Source organism: Vigna unguiculata, chromosome 6 (genome assembly GCF_037176805.1).
Source record: "Vigna unguiculata cultivar grain cowpea cultivar isolate G323 ecotype 2 chromosome 6, ASM3717680v1, whole genome shotgun sequence".
In the NCBI taxonomy this organism is placed as follows: Eukaryota; Viridiplantae; Streptophyta; class Magnoliopsida; order Fabales; family Fabaceae; genus Vigna; species Vigna unguiculata.
Window position 1 is genome coordinate 29,508,130 of NC_140797.1, and position 18,689 is coordinate 29,526,818.

Below are 18,689 nucleotides of genomic sequence, written 5' to 3' on the forward strand. Positions count from 1 at the left end.
ATTGTTGATAGGTTGACTAAGTGTGTCCATTTCTTGGCAATTAATCAGAAGATATCCATGGACAAGCTGGCTGAGTTGTATGTTAGAGAGGTAGTCAAATTGCATGGAATGCCGGCAAGCATCCTATTTGACAAAGATCCGAGGTTTACTTCTCGCTTTTGGCAGTCTCTACAGGCATCTTTGGGGACTCAGTTGCGGATGAGTTCTGCATATCATCCGCAGACTGATAGACAGTCTGAGTGGACGATCCAGTCCTTGGAGGATCTACTACGAGCTTATGTGTTGGATCATATGAGAAGTTGGAGTGAGATGCTTCCATTGGTGGAATTTACGTACAACAACAACTATCACTCTAGTTTTGGTATGACGCCATATGAGGCCTTGTATGGACGATAATGCAAAACTCCGCTATGTTGGAATCAAAATGGTGAGTTGCTGGTGTTGGGTCCAAAGTTCTTACAACAGACTTCTGAGAAAGTCGAGGCCAATTAGGAGAGAATGAAGACAACTCAAAGCAGGCAAAAGTCCTACGTAGATAAAAGATGGAGGTCTTTGGAGTTAGAAGCAGGAGATCATGTGTTCCTCAGAGTCACACCAACTGTTGGTATTGGAAGGGCTATCAAATCAAGGAAGTTAACTTCAAGGTTTGTTGGGCCATATCAGATCTTAAGGAGGATCGATGCCACAACTTATGAAATTGCTTTGCCACCGCATCTTATGAACCTACACAACGTATTTCACATTTCACAGTTGAGGAAATACGTAGCAGACCCCTCGCATGTGCTAAAATCATATGACATCCAGATCAGGGAGGATCTGATAGTGAATACCGGACTCACTAGAATTCTAGACTCTCAAGTGAAGAAATTGTGGGGAAAGGAGATTTGGACGGTGAAGGTCATCTAGGATGAAATTATTCAGGACATGACTTGGGAGATGGAGGATCACATGAGGCAATCCTATCCAAACTTGTTTCCTGGTAAGTCAGATTTTCGAGGACGAAAATCTTTTGAGGTGGGGGGAGTGTAAGACCCGAGAAAAATTAAATAATTAAATAAATACTTATTTAATAAATGCGGGTAGTATAAGCCTTTATGGCATTGAATGTTAATTGTTATGATGTGGAAGAGTATTAGTTCAAGTGGTTGTGAGTACTTAATTGTGGGAGAGGACTTGGGTTCAAGTCCTATGTATGCCAATTGTATGTTATTTTATTTTTGTGTGCATTATTTTAAGGTTAGGAATGAATGTGAGTAGTGATAATGTAATCCTAAAATTATAGGAATTATCACAAAACATGAATTGGTTGAATGGTTGTGCATTGACTCTATGGTTGTGCGTTCAAACCTTCTTGAGAACGAAATTGACTTGTTATTTTTGCTAATTTAATTATAGTCTGAATGTGAAAGGGTGGGTAAACCCTAGAGACATTGGGCACAGCCAAGAGGATGGGAAAAACAGCCCATAATGAGCTATGAAAGGCAATTATAAAAAATTAAAAAGCCTTTTTCGTTTTTTTTTTACCATTTACCATAATTAATGAGCATATAGAAGGGAAAAATCAGGCAAATAGAAGGGTTTTGGAGTCTGAAATCTAGAGTGTGGTAAGGAGCACAAGTTTTGGAGTGAAAAGTGAGTTAGAGGGAGTCAAGAGAGTTGAATTTGGAGGGCATCAAGGGAAGTCAATTTTTGGGGCAAGAAGAGCTATCACCCTTCATTGTTCTAAGCAGAGAAAAATCAGGTTAGGCGAGCTTTATGCTTTGATTGTATGGTTATGAATGAATTGCATGATTTTATGATTGTGTACCATGAATTTTTCGTGCTAAACCATAACTGAATTAGAAATGGGTTGTTTTGATGTGGTTTGGAAAGCATCTTATACTTTGGTATGAATATGATTGGGGGTTTGCTGCTGTATGACTGTTTATGTCCCAATCTAAAAATTTTGGAAGTCAATTTAGATTAAACCATGTTTATAAAACGTGTGCACTATTGTGGATTGTTTGTCAACAATTGGGATGTGGTTTGGCATTTTTTTTGTGATTGTGCGTACATAAACAGGGATTCCATCTGCTAATTTCGCTCAGGCGAGCCAAGCTCGCCTAGGTGAAAGTTGCAGAGTTTTGACCCTGATTCTGCTCGAGCCACTCGCTTAGGCGGAGGCCCAAATTTTTGGGTGACATGTTATCTCGCTCAGGCGAATGCATCTCATCTAAGCGAGAAATCAAGGATTGCGAGTCTTGGGTTGGGCATCTCACTCAGGCGTTGTGCGTTGTGCATTGTGCTTTGTGCATTGTGCATCTCACTCACTTAGTTTTGCGTTATGCTTAACTCGTCGCCTAGGCGAAGGAGGGGCTCGTCCAAGCGAGATAGGCTCGCCTAAGCGAGACTTTGCAAGTGAGATACTGTAGCACGCTCGTTCAGGCGAGAAAGATTAGCTTAAGCGAGACAGGCCTGGTCGCTCAAGCTAGGTCTTCTAGCCCAAGCGAGATTAGTGTAGTTTATGTGTGTAATACGCATTGATGTGAACGTGGATCAGGAGATGTTGTGCCATGAGTGGGTAGGTTCATGGATGGTGGTTAACATGTGATGGTATGAGCGGGAGGTTCATACCCAATGACTCTCATGTGAGGATACGGGCGAGGTAGGTTCATATGTTCTGTTCTCACATTTGAGAGATGCTGCGTGCGGAGAGGTACGTGGCTGGTGGATCACATGTGTTAGACTACGGGCAGGCAGGTCCATAGAGTAGGACTATGAGCGGGGAGGTTCGTAGAGGCAGGACCACGAGCGGGCAGGTTCGTGTGAGCATCATGAATCTTAAGTCCATGGCTAACCTTGTTATGTGATTTGAATGTTGAAAAGCCTTAGGGTATTAAGAACTTGGCTAAGGTCTAATTTTAATAATATAGTTGGGCATAATTATATGATTAAATTGATGTGTTTATTTTATTATTGAGCTCACCATTTCATTTTGTGTGCTTGGCGATGATCGTGTAATTCTTTACACGGGAGCAGTTGATGATACAGGTGACGCTGCTAAACACTTGAGACGGAAAGAGGTGCTAGCTTGGGTCGAAGCTAGGAAATTTGTTATGTCATTATTTCTTTATCAGATATCTTGGAACTTGTAATAAGTTTAATTACTCTAAGTTTATTTAGATTATGGCGTCCTGATTAATATTCTGAATTTTTCCCGCGGTTGGGAATACTAAAAATTATGTCGATTGTTTTTACATATTGTTAATACTTATTTAATTAAGAAATTTTCCAGTAAGGATGTTACATTTGGTATTAGAGCAAAAGTTTTAAGATTGTTGGAAAATATGGGGAGTGAGCTGACCATGTTTCCTTTGTGAAACTATTGTGTGTTATTGATTGTTAAGAATTGTTTATTTCTCTTTTATATTTAGAGTTGTTTAATGTGAACAACTGAATTATGTGGCGTGCGTAGGCAATGGCTAATAGGAGACGCAGGAATAACGCTGGGGCTGATGAGATTGCCAATGCAATCCTTAGGATGGTGGACGCGATGCAGCTTGTTACAGCCCAGTCGAGGGCGATGATTCCGCCTGTCAGACCAGTGACGATGGAGGACTTCATGCGTCACAAGCCGGTGAAATTTACAAGCAAAGCAACCCCAGACGAGGCAGATGCCTGGTTGAGGGAGTGTGAGAAGATCTTTAGGGTGATCAAGTGCACCGAGGCTCAGAAACTTACGTTTGCCACTTTCTTGTTGGTGACAAACGCAAAGTACTGGTGGATGGGGATGCAACAACAGATGTAGACCCGGGAGGAGAAGGTGTCATGGGAAAATTTCAGAAAGAGGTTTTTAGAGAAATACTTCCCTAACAGCGCTAGGCATGAGTGCGAAGCTGAGTTCCTCACCCTGCAGCAGGGGAACATGTATGTACAGGCGTATGTGGAACGATTTGAGTACATGGCGAGGTTCTACTCGCAGGCCATCGCTGAAGAATGGCGTTGCATGAAATTTGAGGGAGGTTTGAGGCATGAGTTGCGGCAATTCATTGTACCCCTGAGGGTTAGAGAGTTTCCCGTCTTGAGTAATTGAAATCAAATCTTTAATAATGTGAGATCACAAAAACTTTAAAATTTTGACCACTTTGGTGACTAACAAAATTTATCATACTTGATTTCAAATAAATAATTACACATTTAATTGCTATAAACTTTATATAGCATTCTCATTAATTTTAATTTAACAATAACAAACGTACATATTATTGCAAATTAAAATAAAATTATTCATACAATAAAAATTTTGTGCCCTAAAAATTTGAAAATCATAATTTCAAATTTACGTTATAGGATCAATATTCAAAGCATTCTATTCACATTTCACGTCAAAGTGAAATTGCCCTCTCTTTAAAAACATCAAACTTTAAATTTCTTTAAATTCAAGAGGATACCAGTGGGTTTTATTTTTTATTTTAATGCATTCACGTAACACGAGACTAGATGCTTTTTAATTCATAACAAATGCATTTATTCAATTTACCAAAACCAACCAACAACCCACTCATGTTCGTGCGTCAGTTTTCAAAAAAAAGGTTAAAATACTCCGTTGGTCCTCGTTTTGGTTCAGAAATCTCAAATTGGTCATCGTATTTTAATTGGTCTCAATTTCGTCCTCGTTTTGGTTATTGAGTATTAAATCAGGGCAATCGTTAACTGTTGGCAAACGGCGTTTATATGTGATGATATGGCTGTAATGTTCATTCTTACGTGTCAATGAGTTGTGGGTGGCACCATAAACAACCATTGTTGTCTTCTCTTTTAAGAAGGTGATATTGGGAGAGGGTAAGTGTTTGAATTTGAAAGAGGGTGTGGAAGGTTTGTGGTCTCCTCCTTTTTGCTCGTCCTGCATCGGTAATGTCTCCCTCTCATTCTTGCTCGTCCTGCACTTGGGGATTGAAAAATTCTACCGTTTCTTCTCATGGGGGTGTGGGGAGGAGGTTCGATTTCGCACCTCTTTGCTATTGCGGTGAGAAGGCAATCATGAGAACTGCTAGAACTGCTAAGAACAGGGGGAGAAAATTTTGGGGATGCCCAAAGTTCAAGGTATGAGATATGGAAATGAATTTAGTTGTGTTTTTTGGTGGATGTTGTTTTTGTATTTTGGTTTTGGAAAACCTAATTTTGCAATTGGGGTTTTTTGTTTCGTTTGATAGGTTGGAAGTGAAGAAGTTGTTGGCTGCAACTTTTTTTCATGGTGCAGTGAAAATGTAATTGAACAGAAATGTGGTCCTAGTATGAAGAATGAAGATGAGAGTGATGACACTACGACGAAGATGGTAGAAAGGGATGGAGAAAGAAAATTACTAAATATCGAGAAATGTATAATGAGTTTGGAAAAATGGGTCAAAGTGTTGTTTGTAATGGTTTGTTTGTTGTATGTGTTAAACATTTTCCTTTTCACAATGAAGTAAACCTGTTGATGTAATAATTCGAAATCAATGAAGTAAACCTGTTGATGTTAACCTGTTGAGCATTGTGTTTGGAATTTATTAAACCTGATGATGTAATCATTCACAATATATGAAATCCAAATATTGGAATATACTGTGTTGAACTTAATTAACAAGGAAATCACACCAAATGTGATATAAAACATAAATCTGGACATCACACATTATAAGAAATTGTAATTTATATCCATATCCACTGTCAAAGTTGATCACGGCCAAAGCATGAGCATGAGTTCTTCAAAATACATTAAAGTGGACTGCCCCAAAAAGACAATGTCTATTCCTATGAAATACCCAAAAAGACAATGTCTATTCCTATCAAATACCCAAAAAGACTACATAAGTACAGTCTTAAATTAACAAAAGTATCCACAGCAACTACAAAGCACAACGAACGTGCTTAATACAAATCATCAGGGCTTCCAAATACGTTCCCTTCTAGCCTGGAGTTTGTTCCTCATTGGTTGGACAAATTGGTTGTTTGATGCACGTTGAGATTGACCTTGGTGTGGTTGGGACTGAATGGCTGCAATACCAGTTTGTGTTGAATAGGCTGATGGTGGTGTTGGAGTTGTGTGTTGTGATGGTGTTGATTGAGCTGCTGCTGGGCCAGATTGCTGTGTTGGGCCTGTTGCTCTTCCTGTGCCTGATTGCTGTGTTGGGTGAGGTTGCTATGATGGGCCAGTTTGCAGTGATGGTTGCTGTTGTTGTGATGGGCCAATTTGAAGCATGCCTCACTTCAAACAACTTCTCAGCTGACCATCTGCATGTAATACAACAGAAATGTAAACACCCAATCTGATTGTGTTGCTGCCATAAATATATATATATATTAATGACATACCTTGGTATCCAGTGTCTTGTCAAGCTTGATTCCTTCTTAAGTCTGTCAACAATTCTGGGACAGACTGCACCTTTAAAGGATTTCACCTTAGATCTGTTTGTGGCCCATCTCTTCATGATATAAACACGAATGTCCTCCAGCATACTTATGATTGGCTTTGTTCGAGTCTTCATTATCACACTATTGATTGCCTCACACATATTATTAACCAAAGTGTCACACTGGGCTCTTACAGTGAATCTAGATCGTGACCAAAACCTAATATCACATAAACAAATAATTAGTTTTTAATCATGCAATTGAAATACTGTAAGTATTCAGTATGTCATACCTTGGAGGAATACCAATCAAGTGTTTAAAGGCGTCTTCATTGACCTCTTTGATGTCCCTCATTATCCTCTCCCAAGCCTGTGGATGTGTCGCTAAAGCAGTCTTCCACATCAGACGTTTTAAATTTTTTCTAGGGAATTGCTTTCTAAAGTTAGCATACAGGTGCCTAACACAAAATCTCTGGTCTACTCCAGGGAGAAGTTCTTGCATAGCTGGGAGAAGACCCTATGTTTATATATGAAAAAAATACTCCAGAATTAGCATAGTGCTTGATGTTAAAATACAAATAAATTGAAATAATCAAAGTGAATAACCTTTTGTTGGTCTGATATAAAAGTGCATGATGCACAAACTGAATCACCACCAAGATCATTTATCAACAGCTCCAAGAACCACTTCCATGAATCCTTGTTTTCCACTTCTACAACAGCATATGCTAGAGGTAGAATCTGCTCATTCCCATCTCTTCCAATTGCAATTAATAACTCACCACCATACTTGCCTTTGAGAAAGCAGCCATCCAACCCAATGAAAGATCTGCAGCATGTGAAACTATCTTTGCATGCCTTCAAGCATGCATAAAATCTCTTAAATATGGTTTCACCTTCTATGTTATCAACATTCACCTTTACTGTTGACCCTGGATTTGTTCTTAGCAACTCGTGTGCGTAATCATATATTCTCTTGAACTGTTCTGAAAAAGAACCATCCACATGGTCTCTTGCAATAGCTCTAGCCCGAAAAGCCATGTTTCTAGATATACCAACGTTCCATTTCCTACTAACCTTATCACGAATGTCCATGACCTTCATATCAGGGTTTTCTCTCACTGTCTTTTCCATCTTCTTGCTAAGCCACTTTGCATTCATTAATTTCACATTAAAATCTCAAGAACATGTATGTTCATCTATTATTTTCCTAAGTTGCCATGACTTGACTGCACCCATATAACCACAATAAGCATACCATTTGCATTCTCCATTTGCTCCCAAACATTTCACTGCAACCCTTTGACTGTCATTTTTTAAGAATTTTAAACTTTTCCCATTTGCAAGTGCATAAGTCCTAATCGCTTCAATGAATTCATGTTTCTCTGTGAAATAAGTTCCTATTTCCCATCTATATTCATCCATCTTTTTTGGCATTGAAAATGTAGGAAATGACCCATAACCCTCAACATCATCGTTGCCCTCACCAATGTCTGAACCACTAACTAATTCATCTGAATGCCACTCGAAATCTGACCCTACACCCTCAGTCCTTACTTCATCATGATCTGTATCAGTTGACTCTTGGGCTGTGTAACAACCTTCTCCATCGGATATACTTTCCATATCACATTCCACATTACCATCATAATCTGAATCGTTATGTCCATCACGATTAATGTTAACATCAACAAGACCTTCCTCATTGAATGATTCGGCCTGACCTTCATACACTCTTTTTCCTACATTTTGTTGTACTCCATGACCTTCACTATCCCCCCCTGCCACTCTATCAATACCAACATCAACCTCACATTCAGTAACCCCCCTGCCACTGTATCATTACCAACATCAACTTCAGGTTCGTCCCCTGCCACTGCATCAGAACTGCCATGAACTTCAGCTTCCTTTTCAGTTGCAACACCTTTCTCACCCTCACCACCTTCTTTTTCCAGTACTTCACTTGGACCACCTTCTTTTTCCAGTACATCATTAACCTTAGAAGGACCACCTTCTTTTTCCAGTACATCATTAACCTCAGAAGGACCACCTTCTTTTTCCAGTACATCATTAACCATTGTCAATTGAGTTTATCAACATCTCTAACATGTTAATTTCAATATCTCGTCGAATAACCGTCTCTGGCACCTCTATCAGCCCAGCTTCCGGTCCTTTTCTACCAGCAAACGATCTCGGCTCTAACAAAGTGGCTCGTACCTTCTACACGTCCTTCCCCTTGCCAGGCCTGGCCGGCAACTCAGCTTTTCTCTTTGTTCCCCCGTGCACATGCACCTCAACCAAAGACTCCTATAGGTTGGGAACCTCAGTGCTCCTCGCAGCCTTTGCCTTTGCTGCCTTTTCCTTCCTCAACGTCTGGAAAAGCGTCAGATTCTTCTTCCCCATTTGCACCATATGACCTATAAATAATAACGCACGCCGATTAGTCACCTCAAACACAGTATAGCACTCAAAAATACAAAAAGATACATTCGATATCAATAATCGGATGAACCGAATTATAAACCCTAACTAAGCCCTTAGTGGGCGGGCATCTTATCGCTAAATTGCATCACAACATCCACCACCTCTTTGTCGACCACCGACAACTCCTCCCTCGCCATCCCCTTATACCTCTAAGGGTTGCCGGTCCAGTAAAAGGGGAACTTAGTGCTCCCATCGTTAGTGTAAAAGTGTGAATGTCCACCCTGCTTCACCACTACTTTAAAGAACCCATCCTTAAAGTGTTTAAAGGATTGGGTAAACGCATGCAATCTATTTATTCCTGGCCGACTTATAAGCAACAACCAAGTTGTTGAACTCCTCGGTCGTGTGTCAAAGAAATAAAGAAATGAGCGTGGAGAAGGTTGCAGATACAACACTTTGAATAGCACCCGGAACGCTTGCAGATACGCCCAACTGTTCGAATGTAGTTGAGTAGGAGCAACGTTTAGCAACCACAACACCCCCATGGTAAACACATCAAATGGCAGCCTGATATGCAGCTGCGAGAAGTGACACATGTACATATAGAAGAACTCCTCGGCAACTCCCTTTCGGCCGTGACATACACATTTGACAACACTAACCCTATCTGATGCCACAATGTCCCTTCGAGCGCCCCTCTCAAATATGGGAGTACAATTCAGCCACGACTTCAGCAGCCGCGACCACCAGAATATAAAATATTGTGTTCGCACATCCTTCGCGACCCATTCATATCTCGCTTTCGCCGGACAGTTTCTTTCTGCCAACTCTTCTGGCGGATCTTCCCTAACTTCAATCGTTGTCTCCATCGAAATCCTCCCTACACGTCCCAGTTGCTCCTTATCACTACTAGTTGACTAACTACTTCCACCCCCCCGACCGCTCACTCCCACTATCGGAAACGCTATCACTATAACTAGACATACCTTTTCTTTTTTTAGGTAGACGGTGGAAACAACAAAGGTATCGGACACGATCTCACGCAAACAAACAACTCCCCCAATTTCATGCAAATGAACCAAAGTGAAGTTTTTTTTTCTCCCACACTCGTATTTATAATCATCATCTCAAACGTTTCAACTTTTCCCGCCAGAAACAGCGTTTCGATGAAGCGTCACAACGCATACGAAAAGCCACAAACCTCAAAATGACGGTGCAAAACCCTTCTGATTAGACCTCTGACATCTGCCACCCTTTCTCCTTCCATCACCTATTAGGATTCTAGCCTTAACATTATTCATCATACTCAAACGTTGGGGGACTGGTGATTACACTAGACGGCCTAACAAAAACCATCCACACTTTTCATCCTTTCTCGCTATGTCTTCACCGCCAAAGGCTGAGGGATTGGTGTACCGCACCTAGGCTGCCTCATACAACTACACGGTAAAACCCGTCTATATGAATTCCCGCAAAACACGCAAACAGTTATCAGATGAATCAATCAAGCAGGCGTAAACGGCCTAAGCCGCCTACATCAGAGGATAAAACAAGAACCTGTCAACTATTCCAAACTTAAGGTATTACAGGTAAGACCCCTAGGGCCAACAATGATCGAACTAAAGGGCATGGGCTAGGCCCAAGCCCACCTACAGTCCCAAACGATTGCCCAGCCCATGACATGGTCAAACATAATTAATAATCTATAAATACGCATGGACCCCAGTAATTAAAGGTAGGCATTCATTAATCCCTTAATCACAAGATTTGACTTTCTGAGCATCTGTTGGCTGACTTGATCACATACGAGCCGGGAGGAGGCCTACTAGAGGGATTGCGGATTGAGGTAAGGTGATATTTGTGTCCGACATCTCTTATTTGTTCTCCGCAGGAACAAAAATAATAATAAATTAAATAGCACATAAATGGCATACATAGGATTTGAACCCAAGTCCTCTCACACAATTAAGTACTCTCAACCATTTGAGCTAATACTTTTCCACGTCATACATATCAGAATTAAATACCATAAAAGCTTTACTACCCGTATTTATTAAATAATTAATTATTTAATTATTTAAATTTCACGGGTCTTACACTGGCAGTGGTGTTTAACCCGCCAAGCAATAGCTACACTCACAGTGGCTACTGGAACGCGTGACGCTTGACGGTGAGGGTCGTCCCGCCAAGCGATGTCTGTTAAGGTAGTGGCACTAGAGGCGTTTGACGCTTGGCGGCACGAGGCCCCTGCTAGGCGGTCTGGAAGCGAACTCTTGAGTTATGGTTCGGGATGACAGATGAACACGAGGAACTCTTGAGTTGTGGCTCGGGATGGTGAGTGTTGTCGGTGTGAGTGTGCAAGTTGTGGCTCGTACAGATGGGTCCAGATAGATTACCCTCCTCAGTATTTGGCTGATGAGTTTGGTAGTCTTGGGACGTTACAAACTATGTTCGTATTGAGAACTCCACCTAGCATTACGGAGTGTGGTCCATAGCAGGTTTCCCGCACGTGTTCTACAAGTTGTGGCTTGTAGGTGTGGCAACAAGACATCTTGAGGTATTCATCTGAAGACGTAGAACACGGGAACATGGTGGTGGCCATGTGGTATGGAATCAAAGGATGGAATTCCTTTCGTGTGAGTGTGGTTATATATATTTGCTTTATATATATGTTTTATATACTTTAGCTCACCCTATCTGCTTGTGTTTGGCGGTGATCGTGTACGTGGTACATGGGAGCAAATGATGTTGCAGGTGGATCTGGTGAGGCATAGAGTCAGAGTAGGGAGAAGCTTTCTAGATTTTTATTACGATTGTCTTTTGGTTTTGAATAAATTTGTAAACCTTTATTTTGTCCGATTTGGAGTTGTAATCGACTTTTATAACTTTTGTATATTTTGCTTTCTATGAGTCTAATAAATGGTTTTCATTTTCCCTCGTTTTTGGTAAAAGGCAGAATAAATGAATGAGCATTTATTGTTTACCTAATTTTATTTTATTAATATTCATAATATCCAGTCAGGATGTTAAAGTAGTGTTGAATGTGAAGCTATAAATTAAAATAGGAAACTGAAGATGAAACAAAATCAAAGTGAATGATAATGAAGTAGAGATCAATGCAAGCAAGGAATAAATTAGTTTTAGGTTTAGTTTGGGTGCATGCATCAATCCATCAAAATGCCTTTAACGCTTTCCACATAACTCAAGATGTTTTATGCATTCATTTTTGTTAGAGGAGAATATACTTGATAGATAGAGAGAATGAGTCATTGCAAGTTAGCCTATCAATTTCAAAAATGGCAATCCTTATTAAAACAACTTTTCCTTGATAGTAGCAAGTTAGCCTATCAATTACTAAAGCATATGGAATTAAAGGCATCATTTTGAGAAGTGCATAACACCTACTAGTTGCAGCTCCAAGAGGAAACCACTCATCATTAGCAAAGTTTAATGCTCCTCCACAATTGAAACCTAGATCGCAAAAAAGAATCAAATAATTAATACAATTTATATGGGATGTATTGAAAATATAAAAGGTTTTTCCACCTTTATCCAACTATAATTTGTCATATATGGTGAGATTATGTACTTTTATAAAAGTTACTTTATAAGTTATACTTAAAATTATCTTTGATTACTAAGAATAAAAAACATTTACCTTAATCATGCTTGAAAATCAAAAGTCTAAACAATTAGTTCTTCTACAAGTGTTGATTAAAATAATTACCAAAGATAAGTCATGATTAAGCAACATAGAAACTTATATGTACAAAACATGCAAACAACTTTTTCTTTTTTGCTTTCTTCCATCTGATTCAATGGATATCCCTTAACTAACATGAAAGTTATGCTTTTGCGAGAGAAGAATATAAATAAAATAAGGCATGTTTGTCTTGAGGTACTGTTGACTCTTGATTTTCTTATTATTTATGAAGGCATGTGGTATAAAAATGTTTATGAAAAGTAAAAATTAATGGAGATTAATCCATAGTTGATATTCCTCACCACTAAAATAAATATAAACAGTGTGAAAATGTAGATATCACATGGCATGGCATCATTGCCAGCTTGCTCCTGTGAATAGAGTTAGATAATAAAATGGCAAACACTAACCAATACATAGTGTCAAGATGAGGTGTAGTCTGGCCATTAAAACGACAATAATAACAATAATGTTTCATGGATTTCTATTATTGGGGTTTTTGTGTGTTATAAACCAATGTGGTTGTGGTTGTGGTTCTTTTGTTGTGTTGATACCTCATTGAACCCTCTTACACAACCCACGAGAGTGTAGAGGAATTTTGTTGGATGCTATTGCATCTTCATTTCATCCTACAAATTAATCACATTGTTAATGTTGTCATTCCTCGACAACAGATTTATGCTGGTCAAACCTGAAATTAAAGGGTGAAACTAAAGAAGGACACTAACATTATTGAATGTGTTGGGATGCAGGACCACTAATTTAACCAATTTCATTTACCATTGAATGAACACTTTGATTAAATCGTTTTGTTGTCAGGTGGAAAGGTATGCTTGGATTATGTTTTTCCACACGAACATGATCATATATCACTTGAAAATATTTTCATATACCTAAAAGAAAGTCCTATCCATGTTTAAAACTTCAATTTGTATAATAATATGTGTAGTCAAAATCACACTACACCTGAGAAGAGAATGAAAGATTACCATAACTAAATCAATTGTTGATTGAATACAGTTATACAAAACGCAAAATATAAGTATAATAGTTTCTTTTGCTTATGCACACAAAAACAGAAGAAATAATTAATGGAAAATTTAGTAAAGTTGACAGCCAGTGGATACTGATCCAAATGTGCCAAAGATAAAGCCTGAAATAGTTGTGACTAAAACAATAACACTCGATTATATATGAGAAAAAACATGGACAATTACCTTTGCATTAAGGATAAGATCTTTGACATGTGGATGTGTGAACTGCTTTCGCTTTGCATCATCAGTCAGAGAATGGATGGAGTGCAACTTTGTTTCCAACTTGCTCAGCAAGTTCTAATCAACCTTTCTTGAACTGAGATTTTGAGGAGAATCTACCTTCTCGAATACAACCTGAAGGAAATCAGAAATAAGAGCGTACTACCAACAAAATTCTAATGTTATGGTATGGATTCAAGTTTTGGTAGCTTGTGTCAATGAATCAATGCAATGCAGGGTTAATGTAGTAGGGAAATGGGCAATAAGGCATTTGATCAACACTTTCTTTTGATTGTTAAAGACATAAAACGCTAAATGGGAAGCTATGTTAATCATAAAGGTATAATCAAGAAATAATCAAGGCTACCAAAATAATCAAGAAAGCATAATATTGTAATTAGAACACATTAATACAAAGAGCCAATTTATAACATTACACTAAATCAATGTGTTAAGAAACCACCACAGGTAAAAAAAATAGTAGCTTCAATGTTTAAAAGAAACACATTAATTTATATCTACAAGCAACCTCCAATCATAAAAGTAATCAATGAATAAATGAATCTATAACTCAAACATGAATCATATAGAATAACACATATAGACTATTTTTTTTCTTCCAAGAGTTCCAAGCCACATACCTTGAACAGAGCTCCTTGGTTAGCTTTACATAAAGGTCCAATCTAATTTTTCTGCATGCCTCAATCTTCTCATCTGATATGAAAACATAAATTATCCTTGGTTAATCAAGCCAATTGGACCACCTTCCTATAAAATCAATAAACTAAGGCATAATTTCTTAAGAACAAATTTTGTGACTGCCATCTTTGCGAACAGGTGAAGCTTCGAATTGATTTGTTTTAAATTAAATTAATATCGATAACAGCGTGGAAGAAAAGACAGATAGACTTGGTACTAGGAATGTCAACGGGGCGGGAAGGGTACGGGTAGTAGCTCCCCCGCACCCTACCCGCTGGATAAATATTCGCCCCATACCCGTACCCATATCCGTCGGGTATCTGTCATGCGAGTGCCCGCCTATTTTTTTCATATCTGCATGTATCCATGGGTACCCGCGGGTATTTACAAAAGTATTTTTAAAAAAATATTTAACTATAACTTGTGCTTGGATCAACAATTCCACTTTCTCCGATTCATTCCTAAAAAATAAACAAATAAAAAATTACTAACAATTTATATTGTAGTTTATTTTTGAATGAAATATTAAAGAAATTACTAACTTCATCAATGTACACATCTTGTAACATTGTATAAAGTTTCATGTTGTCCAATTTTAATCTAGAAGAGCCTGAAAACATAAGAAGTTCAATAAAAATTTCTAACAATCACTTAATTAAAATATCTAAGTAAAAATGTTAAGTTAATTACATTCCATGTTGGTCCATAACCAGTCTTGGAGACACATCAATGCCTCCACAATATCTGGAAGTAATCTACTCCGACTTGGGGTAAGAATCCGACCACCATTACTAAATGAAGACTCAGAATGTTTTTTACTAATATATATATATATATATATATATATATATATATATATATATATATATATATATATATCTAATAAAATTGGGAACTAACAAAAGGTAAGTTTTTCAATTGAATAATATATCTGACCTACTTCTCAATTCAAATTTTTATCTACAAAAGGTAAAAACGCTGATGTGTCAATCTCTCAGCATTTTGAAGTATGAAAAAAAAATGGAAAAGAAATTGAAAACCGAAACTTTTAATTAAAACTTCTTTCTCTCTCTTCCTCAGTCTTTTCACCTTCCTCCTTCTCAATTCTTTCTCTCTCTTTCTCATTTTCTCTACGACCGGCTTCTTTCTTCTTTCTCTCTCTTTCTCATTCTCTCCAGCACCGCCTTCTCACTTCTTTCTCTCTCTTTCTTTGTCTCTGTTTCTCCGCGTTCATCATGGTTTCTCTGCCTTTCTTAGCTTCTTCTCTAACATCTTCTTCTGTTCATCTTCTTCTTTTCATTGAGTTGTTTTTAAATCGCAAAAAAATGACTATGGAGATGGTTTATATTTTCTTCTTATATTTTGTGAGATCTAACTTTTTCATGCGTTTTTTTACAGGTTTTAACCCAGAAGTCGAATTTATTTTGAGTTTTCTCAACCGAACAACTCATCTTCTTCTTATATTTTCTGATATCTAACTTTTTGATGCGTTTTTTTACAGGTTTAAAACCAGAAGTCGATTTTATTTAGAGTTTTCTCAACCGAACAACTCATTTCTTCTTATTTTTTGTCAGATCTATCTTTTTCATTCGTTTTTTCAGAGGTTTAAACCCAGAAGTCGTATTTATTTTGATTTTTCTCAAGCAAGCATCTCATTTTCTTCTTATATTTTGTCAGATCTAACTTTTTCATGCGTTTTTTTTTACAGGTAAGAACCCAGAAGTCGATTTTATTTTGAGTTTCTCAAGCGAACAACTCATTTTCTTCTTATATTTTGTTAGATCTAACTTTTTCATGCGCTTTTTTACAGGTAAGAACACAGAAGTCGATTTTATTTTGAGTTTTCTAAAGCGAACAACTCATTTTCTTCTTATTTTTTGTCAGATCTATCTTTTTCATGCGTTTTTTTACAGGTTTAAACCTAGAAGTCGTTTTTATTTTGAGTTTTCTCAAGCGAACATCTATTTTTCTTCTTATATTTTGTCAGATCTAACTTTTTCATGCGTTTTTTTACAGGTGTAAACCCAGAAGTCGATTTTATTTTGAGTTTTCTCAACCGAACAACTCATTTTCTTCTTATATTTTGTCAGATCTAACTATTTGTTTCGTTTTTGTACAGGACTAATATGGTTCACTGCGACATATGGTTTTATTACGCAGATTTCATTTTCATTTTGACCTTTCTCAAGCGAACAACTCATATTCTTCTCTTATTTTCTCAGATCTAACTATTTTTTTCCGATGATGGTATTTTCTAGGGTTGCTACATGTCTAATATGGTTCACTGCGACAGATTTAACATCAGGTCTATAAAAACTTTTTATCTAACTATTTTTGGCATTTATGTACTTTGATCTAACTGTTTCTTATATTTTTCTTCTGTTTACAGGCTTCAAATCAAGATTTCAAACTGATTCAAGAGTCTTTTTCGCTGTACAACTTAACTGGTAAGTAATTTGTATCAAATCTACCTTTTTATTTACCAATTTATCTGTATTTTTTCACCTTTTACAAGCAACCCGTTCATCTTCTTCATTTTTCTACCTTCAACTCTCTTGGTGTCATTTTTTTTTTCGTTCATGGTATTTTTTTAATAATGCATTCTATCAGCAGATCTCTTTATTGTTACCCGATTTACGTTTTTATTTGGACATTTTTCAAAGAGTTCATCATACACTATTTTTTCAAAGTTCTACACCAAACAAAGTTAATCTAACTATTTTTTCCGTTTATCTACCTTGATCTAACTGTTTTTCTTCTGGATACAGGCTTCAAATCAAGATTTCAAAGTCATGCACGAGTCTTTTTCGCTGTACAACTTAACTGGTAAGTAATTTGTATCAAAATACCTTTTTCTTTACCAATTTATCTGTATTTTTCCACCTTTTACAAGCAAACCCTTCATCTTCTTCATTTTTCTACCTTAAACTTTGTTTGTGTCATTTTTTTTTTGTTAATGGTATTTTTTTAATAATGCACTGTATCACCAAATCTCTTTATTTTTACCCAATTTTTGTTTTTATTCGGACATTTTTCAAAGAGTTCTTCACATTTTTCCAATCACTGTTTACTCCATCAAAACCATTTCGTTTACAAAACGTTTTGTATTCCAACCCCTTCAAATACTGCTTCGAATTTTTTTCCAAATCAACCTGTCAATCAGTATTCAAACACATTAAATTTCGCACTGCTCCATCATCTGCCACACGTTATAATTATTAAACTTTATTCTATTCCAATATTATATTCCCCTTCCTGAAAAAAATCAACATTAGTAAATTACATTAAATAATTCTTCTTATACTTTTACGATGCTTCATAATTCTTTTTTTTAACGTATTATTTTTTAATTCGTATTTATTAACCTGCACTTTTACCAGTTCAGACTGTCCAGTATGTATGGATACTTCCAACAGCTATCACTTCTCCTATTCCTTTTATATATATATTCCCTATGTTTACCAATTCAAAGTCAGACATCTGATTTTTCTACTGTTACCCATTTTCTTCTCTTACAATTTTACTTCATCACCAACCTATTCTCCTGCAATGGAATCCATGCCCACACCACAATCCATACTTTCTTCAGAAATGGTTGGCAGATTCATTTCTATGTTTTTGAAAGACCAGGTATATTTTTTGATTCAAACTCATTTATTTTTGTTATTTATATTTATTTATTTCTTTATTCTTAACTTGCTAATATTTTAAGGACTTTGGACACGTTGATTTTAAGGACTTGCTAATATTTCTATGTTCATAATACGTTATTGGAAGGACCTTGCTGCTAAATGGATTGTTGTTGATTACCAAAGTAATGTTCACCATGTTACTTACAACATGGATATTCACACTCCAATGATTACCCAAGGCTAGAACCAACTAAGATCTTTCTATGGAGATCATCAACTCTTTGTAGAGGATCACCCTGAATTGTTTTTTAAAGTTGAAAGTGAAAGAACAAGCAGAGATATCAAAGTTCTTTATCTATTTTTTTGGTATTAAAGTTGAAAATTTTGTATGTAATTTTGTTTGAACTTCTTATATATATATATATATATATATATATATATATATATATATATATATATATATATATATATATATATATATATATAAGAAGATTTCAATTGAACTCTTATTTTGTATACAGTTATTATATATCTCAATATAAAAGTTATATTTTATTCTCTTTTAATATATGTATTTTCCTTTTTTGTATTAGATTTTGTTCGACTT

The 18,689-nt window shown here is 36.9% G+C and overlaps 2 protein-coding genes and 1 long non-coding RNA gene across 3 annotated transcripts; 2 read left to right on the forward strand and 1 right to left on the reverse strand.

Annotated features, from left to right (window-relative positions):
* Positions 1-498: 498 nt before the first annotated feature.
* LOC146885750 (uncharacterized) lies at positions 499-906 on the forward strand. Its single transcript, XM_085675079.1, has one exon. The coding sequence runs from the start codon at positions 499-501 to the stop codon at positions 904-906; it is 408 nt and encodes a 135-aa protein (XP_085531205.1).
* Positions 907-5,927: 5,021 nt separating this feature from the next.
* On the reverse strand, positions 5,928-7,535 carry LOC146885751 (uncharacterized). The gene is made up of 4 exons (XM_085675080.1): positions 6,978-7,535; positions 6,665-6,888; positions 6,334-6,573; positions 5,928-6,252 (listed from the first exon to the last, which is right to left on the reverse strand). The coding sequence occupies exons 1-4, from the start codon at positions 7,530-7,532 to the stop codon at positions 5,928-5,930; spliced, it is 1,344 nt and encodes a 447-aa protein (XP_085531206.1). The 5' UTR covers positions 7,533-7,535.
* Positions 7,536-16,276: 8,741 nt separating this feature from the next.
* Positions 16,277-17,634, forward strand: LOC146885752 (uncharacterized). The gene is made up of 3 exons (XR_014995519.1): positions 16,277-16,755; positions 16,840-16,897; positions 17,219-17,634. It is a non-coding gene; the product is annotated as an uncharacterized LOC146885752 (long non-coding RNA).
* Positions 17,635-18,689: the final 1,055 nt, after the last annotated feature.

Bases quoted from the DNA above. Each gene is read 5' to 3' on its own strand.
- LOC146885750 (XM_085675079.1), top strand. From the start codon at position 499: ATGAAGACAACTCAAAGCAGGCAAAAGTCCTACGTAGATAAAAGATGG.
- LOC146885751 (XM_085675080.1), bottom strand. From the start codon at position 7,532: ATGAATGCAAAGTGGCTTAGCAAGAAGATGGAAAAGACAGTGAGAGAA. The intron at 6,574-6,664 runs GTATGACATACT...GTCACGATCTAG, and splicing joins TTGATTGGTATTCCTCCAAG to ATTCACTGTAAGAGCCCAGT. The intron at 6,253-6,333 runs GTATGTCATTAA...TATTACATGCAG, and splicing joins ACAAGACACTGGATACCAAG to ATGGTCAGCTGAGAAGTTGT.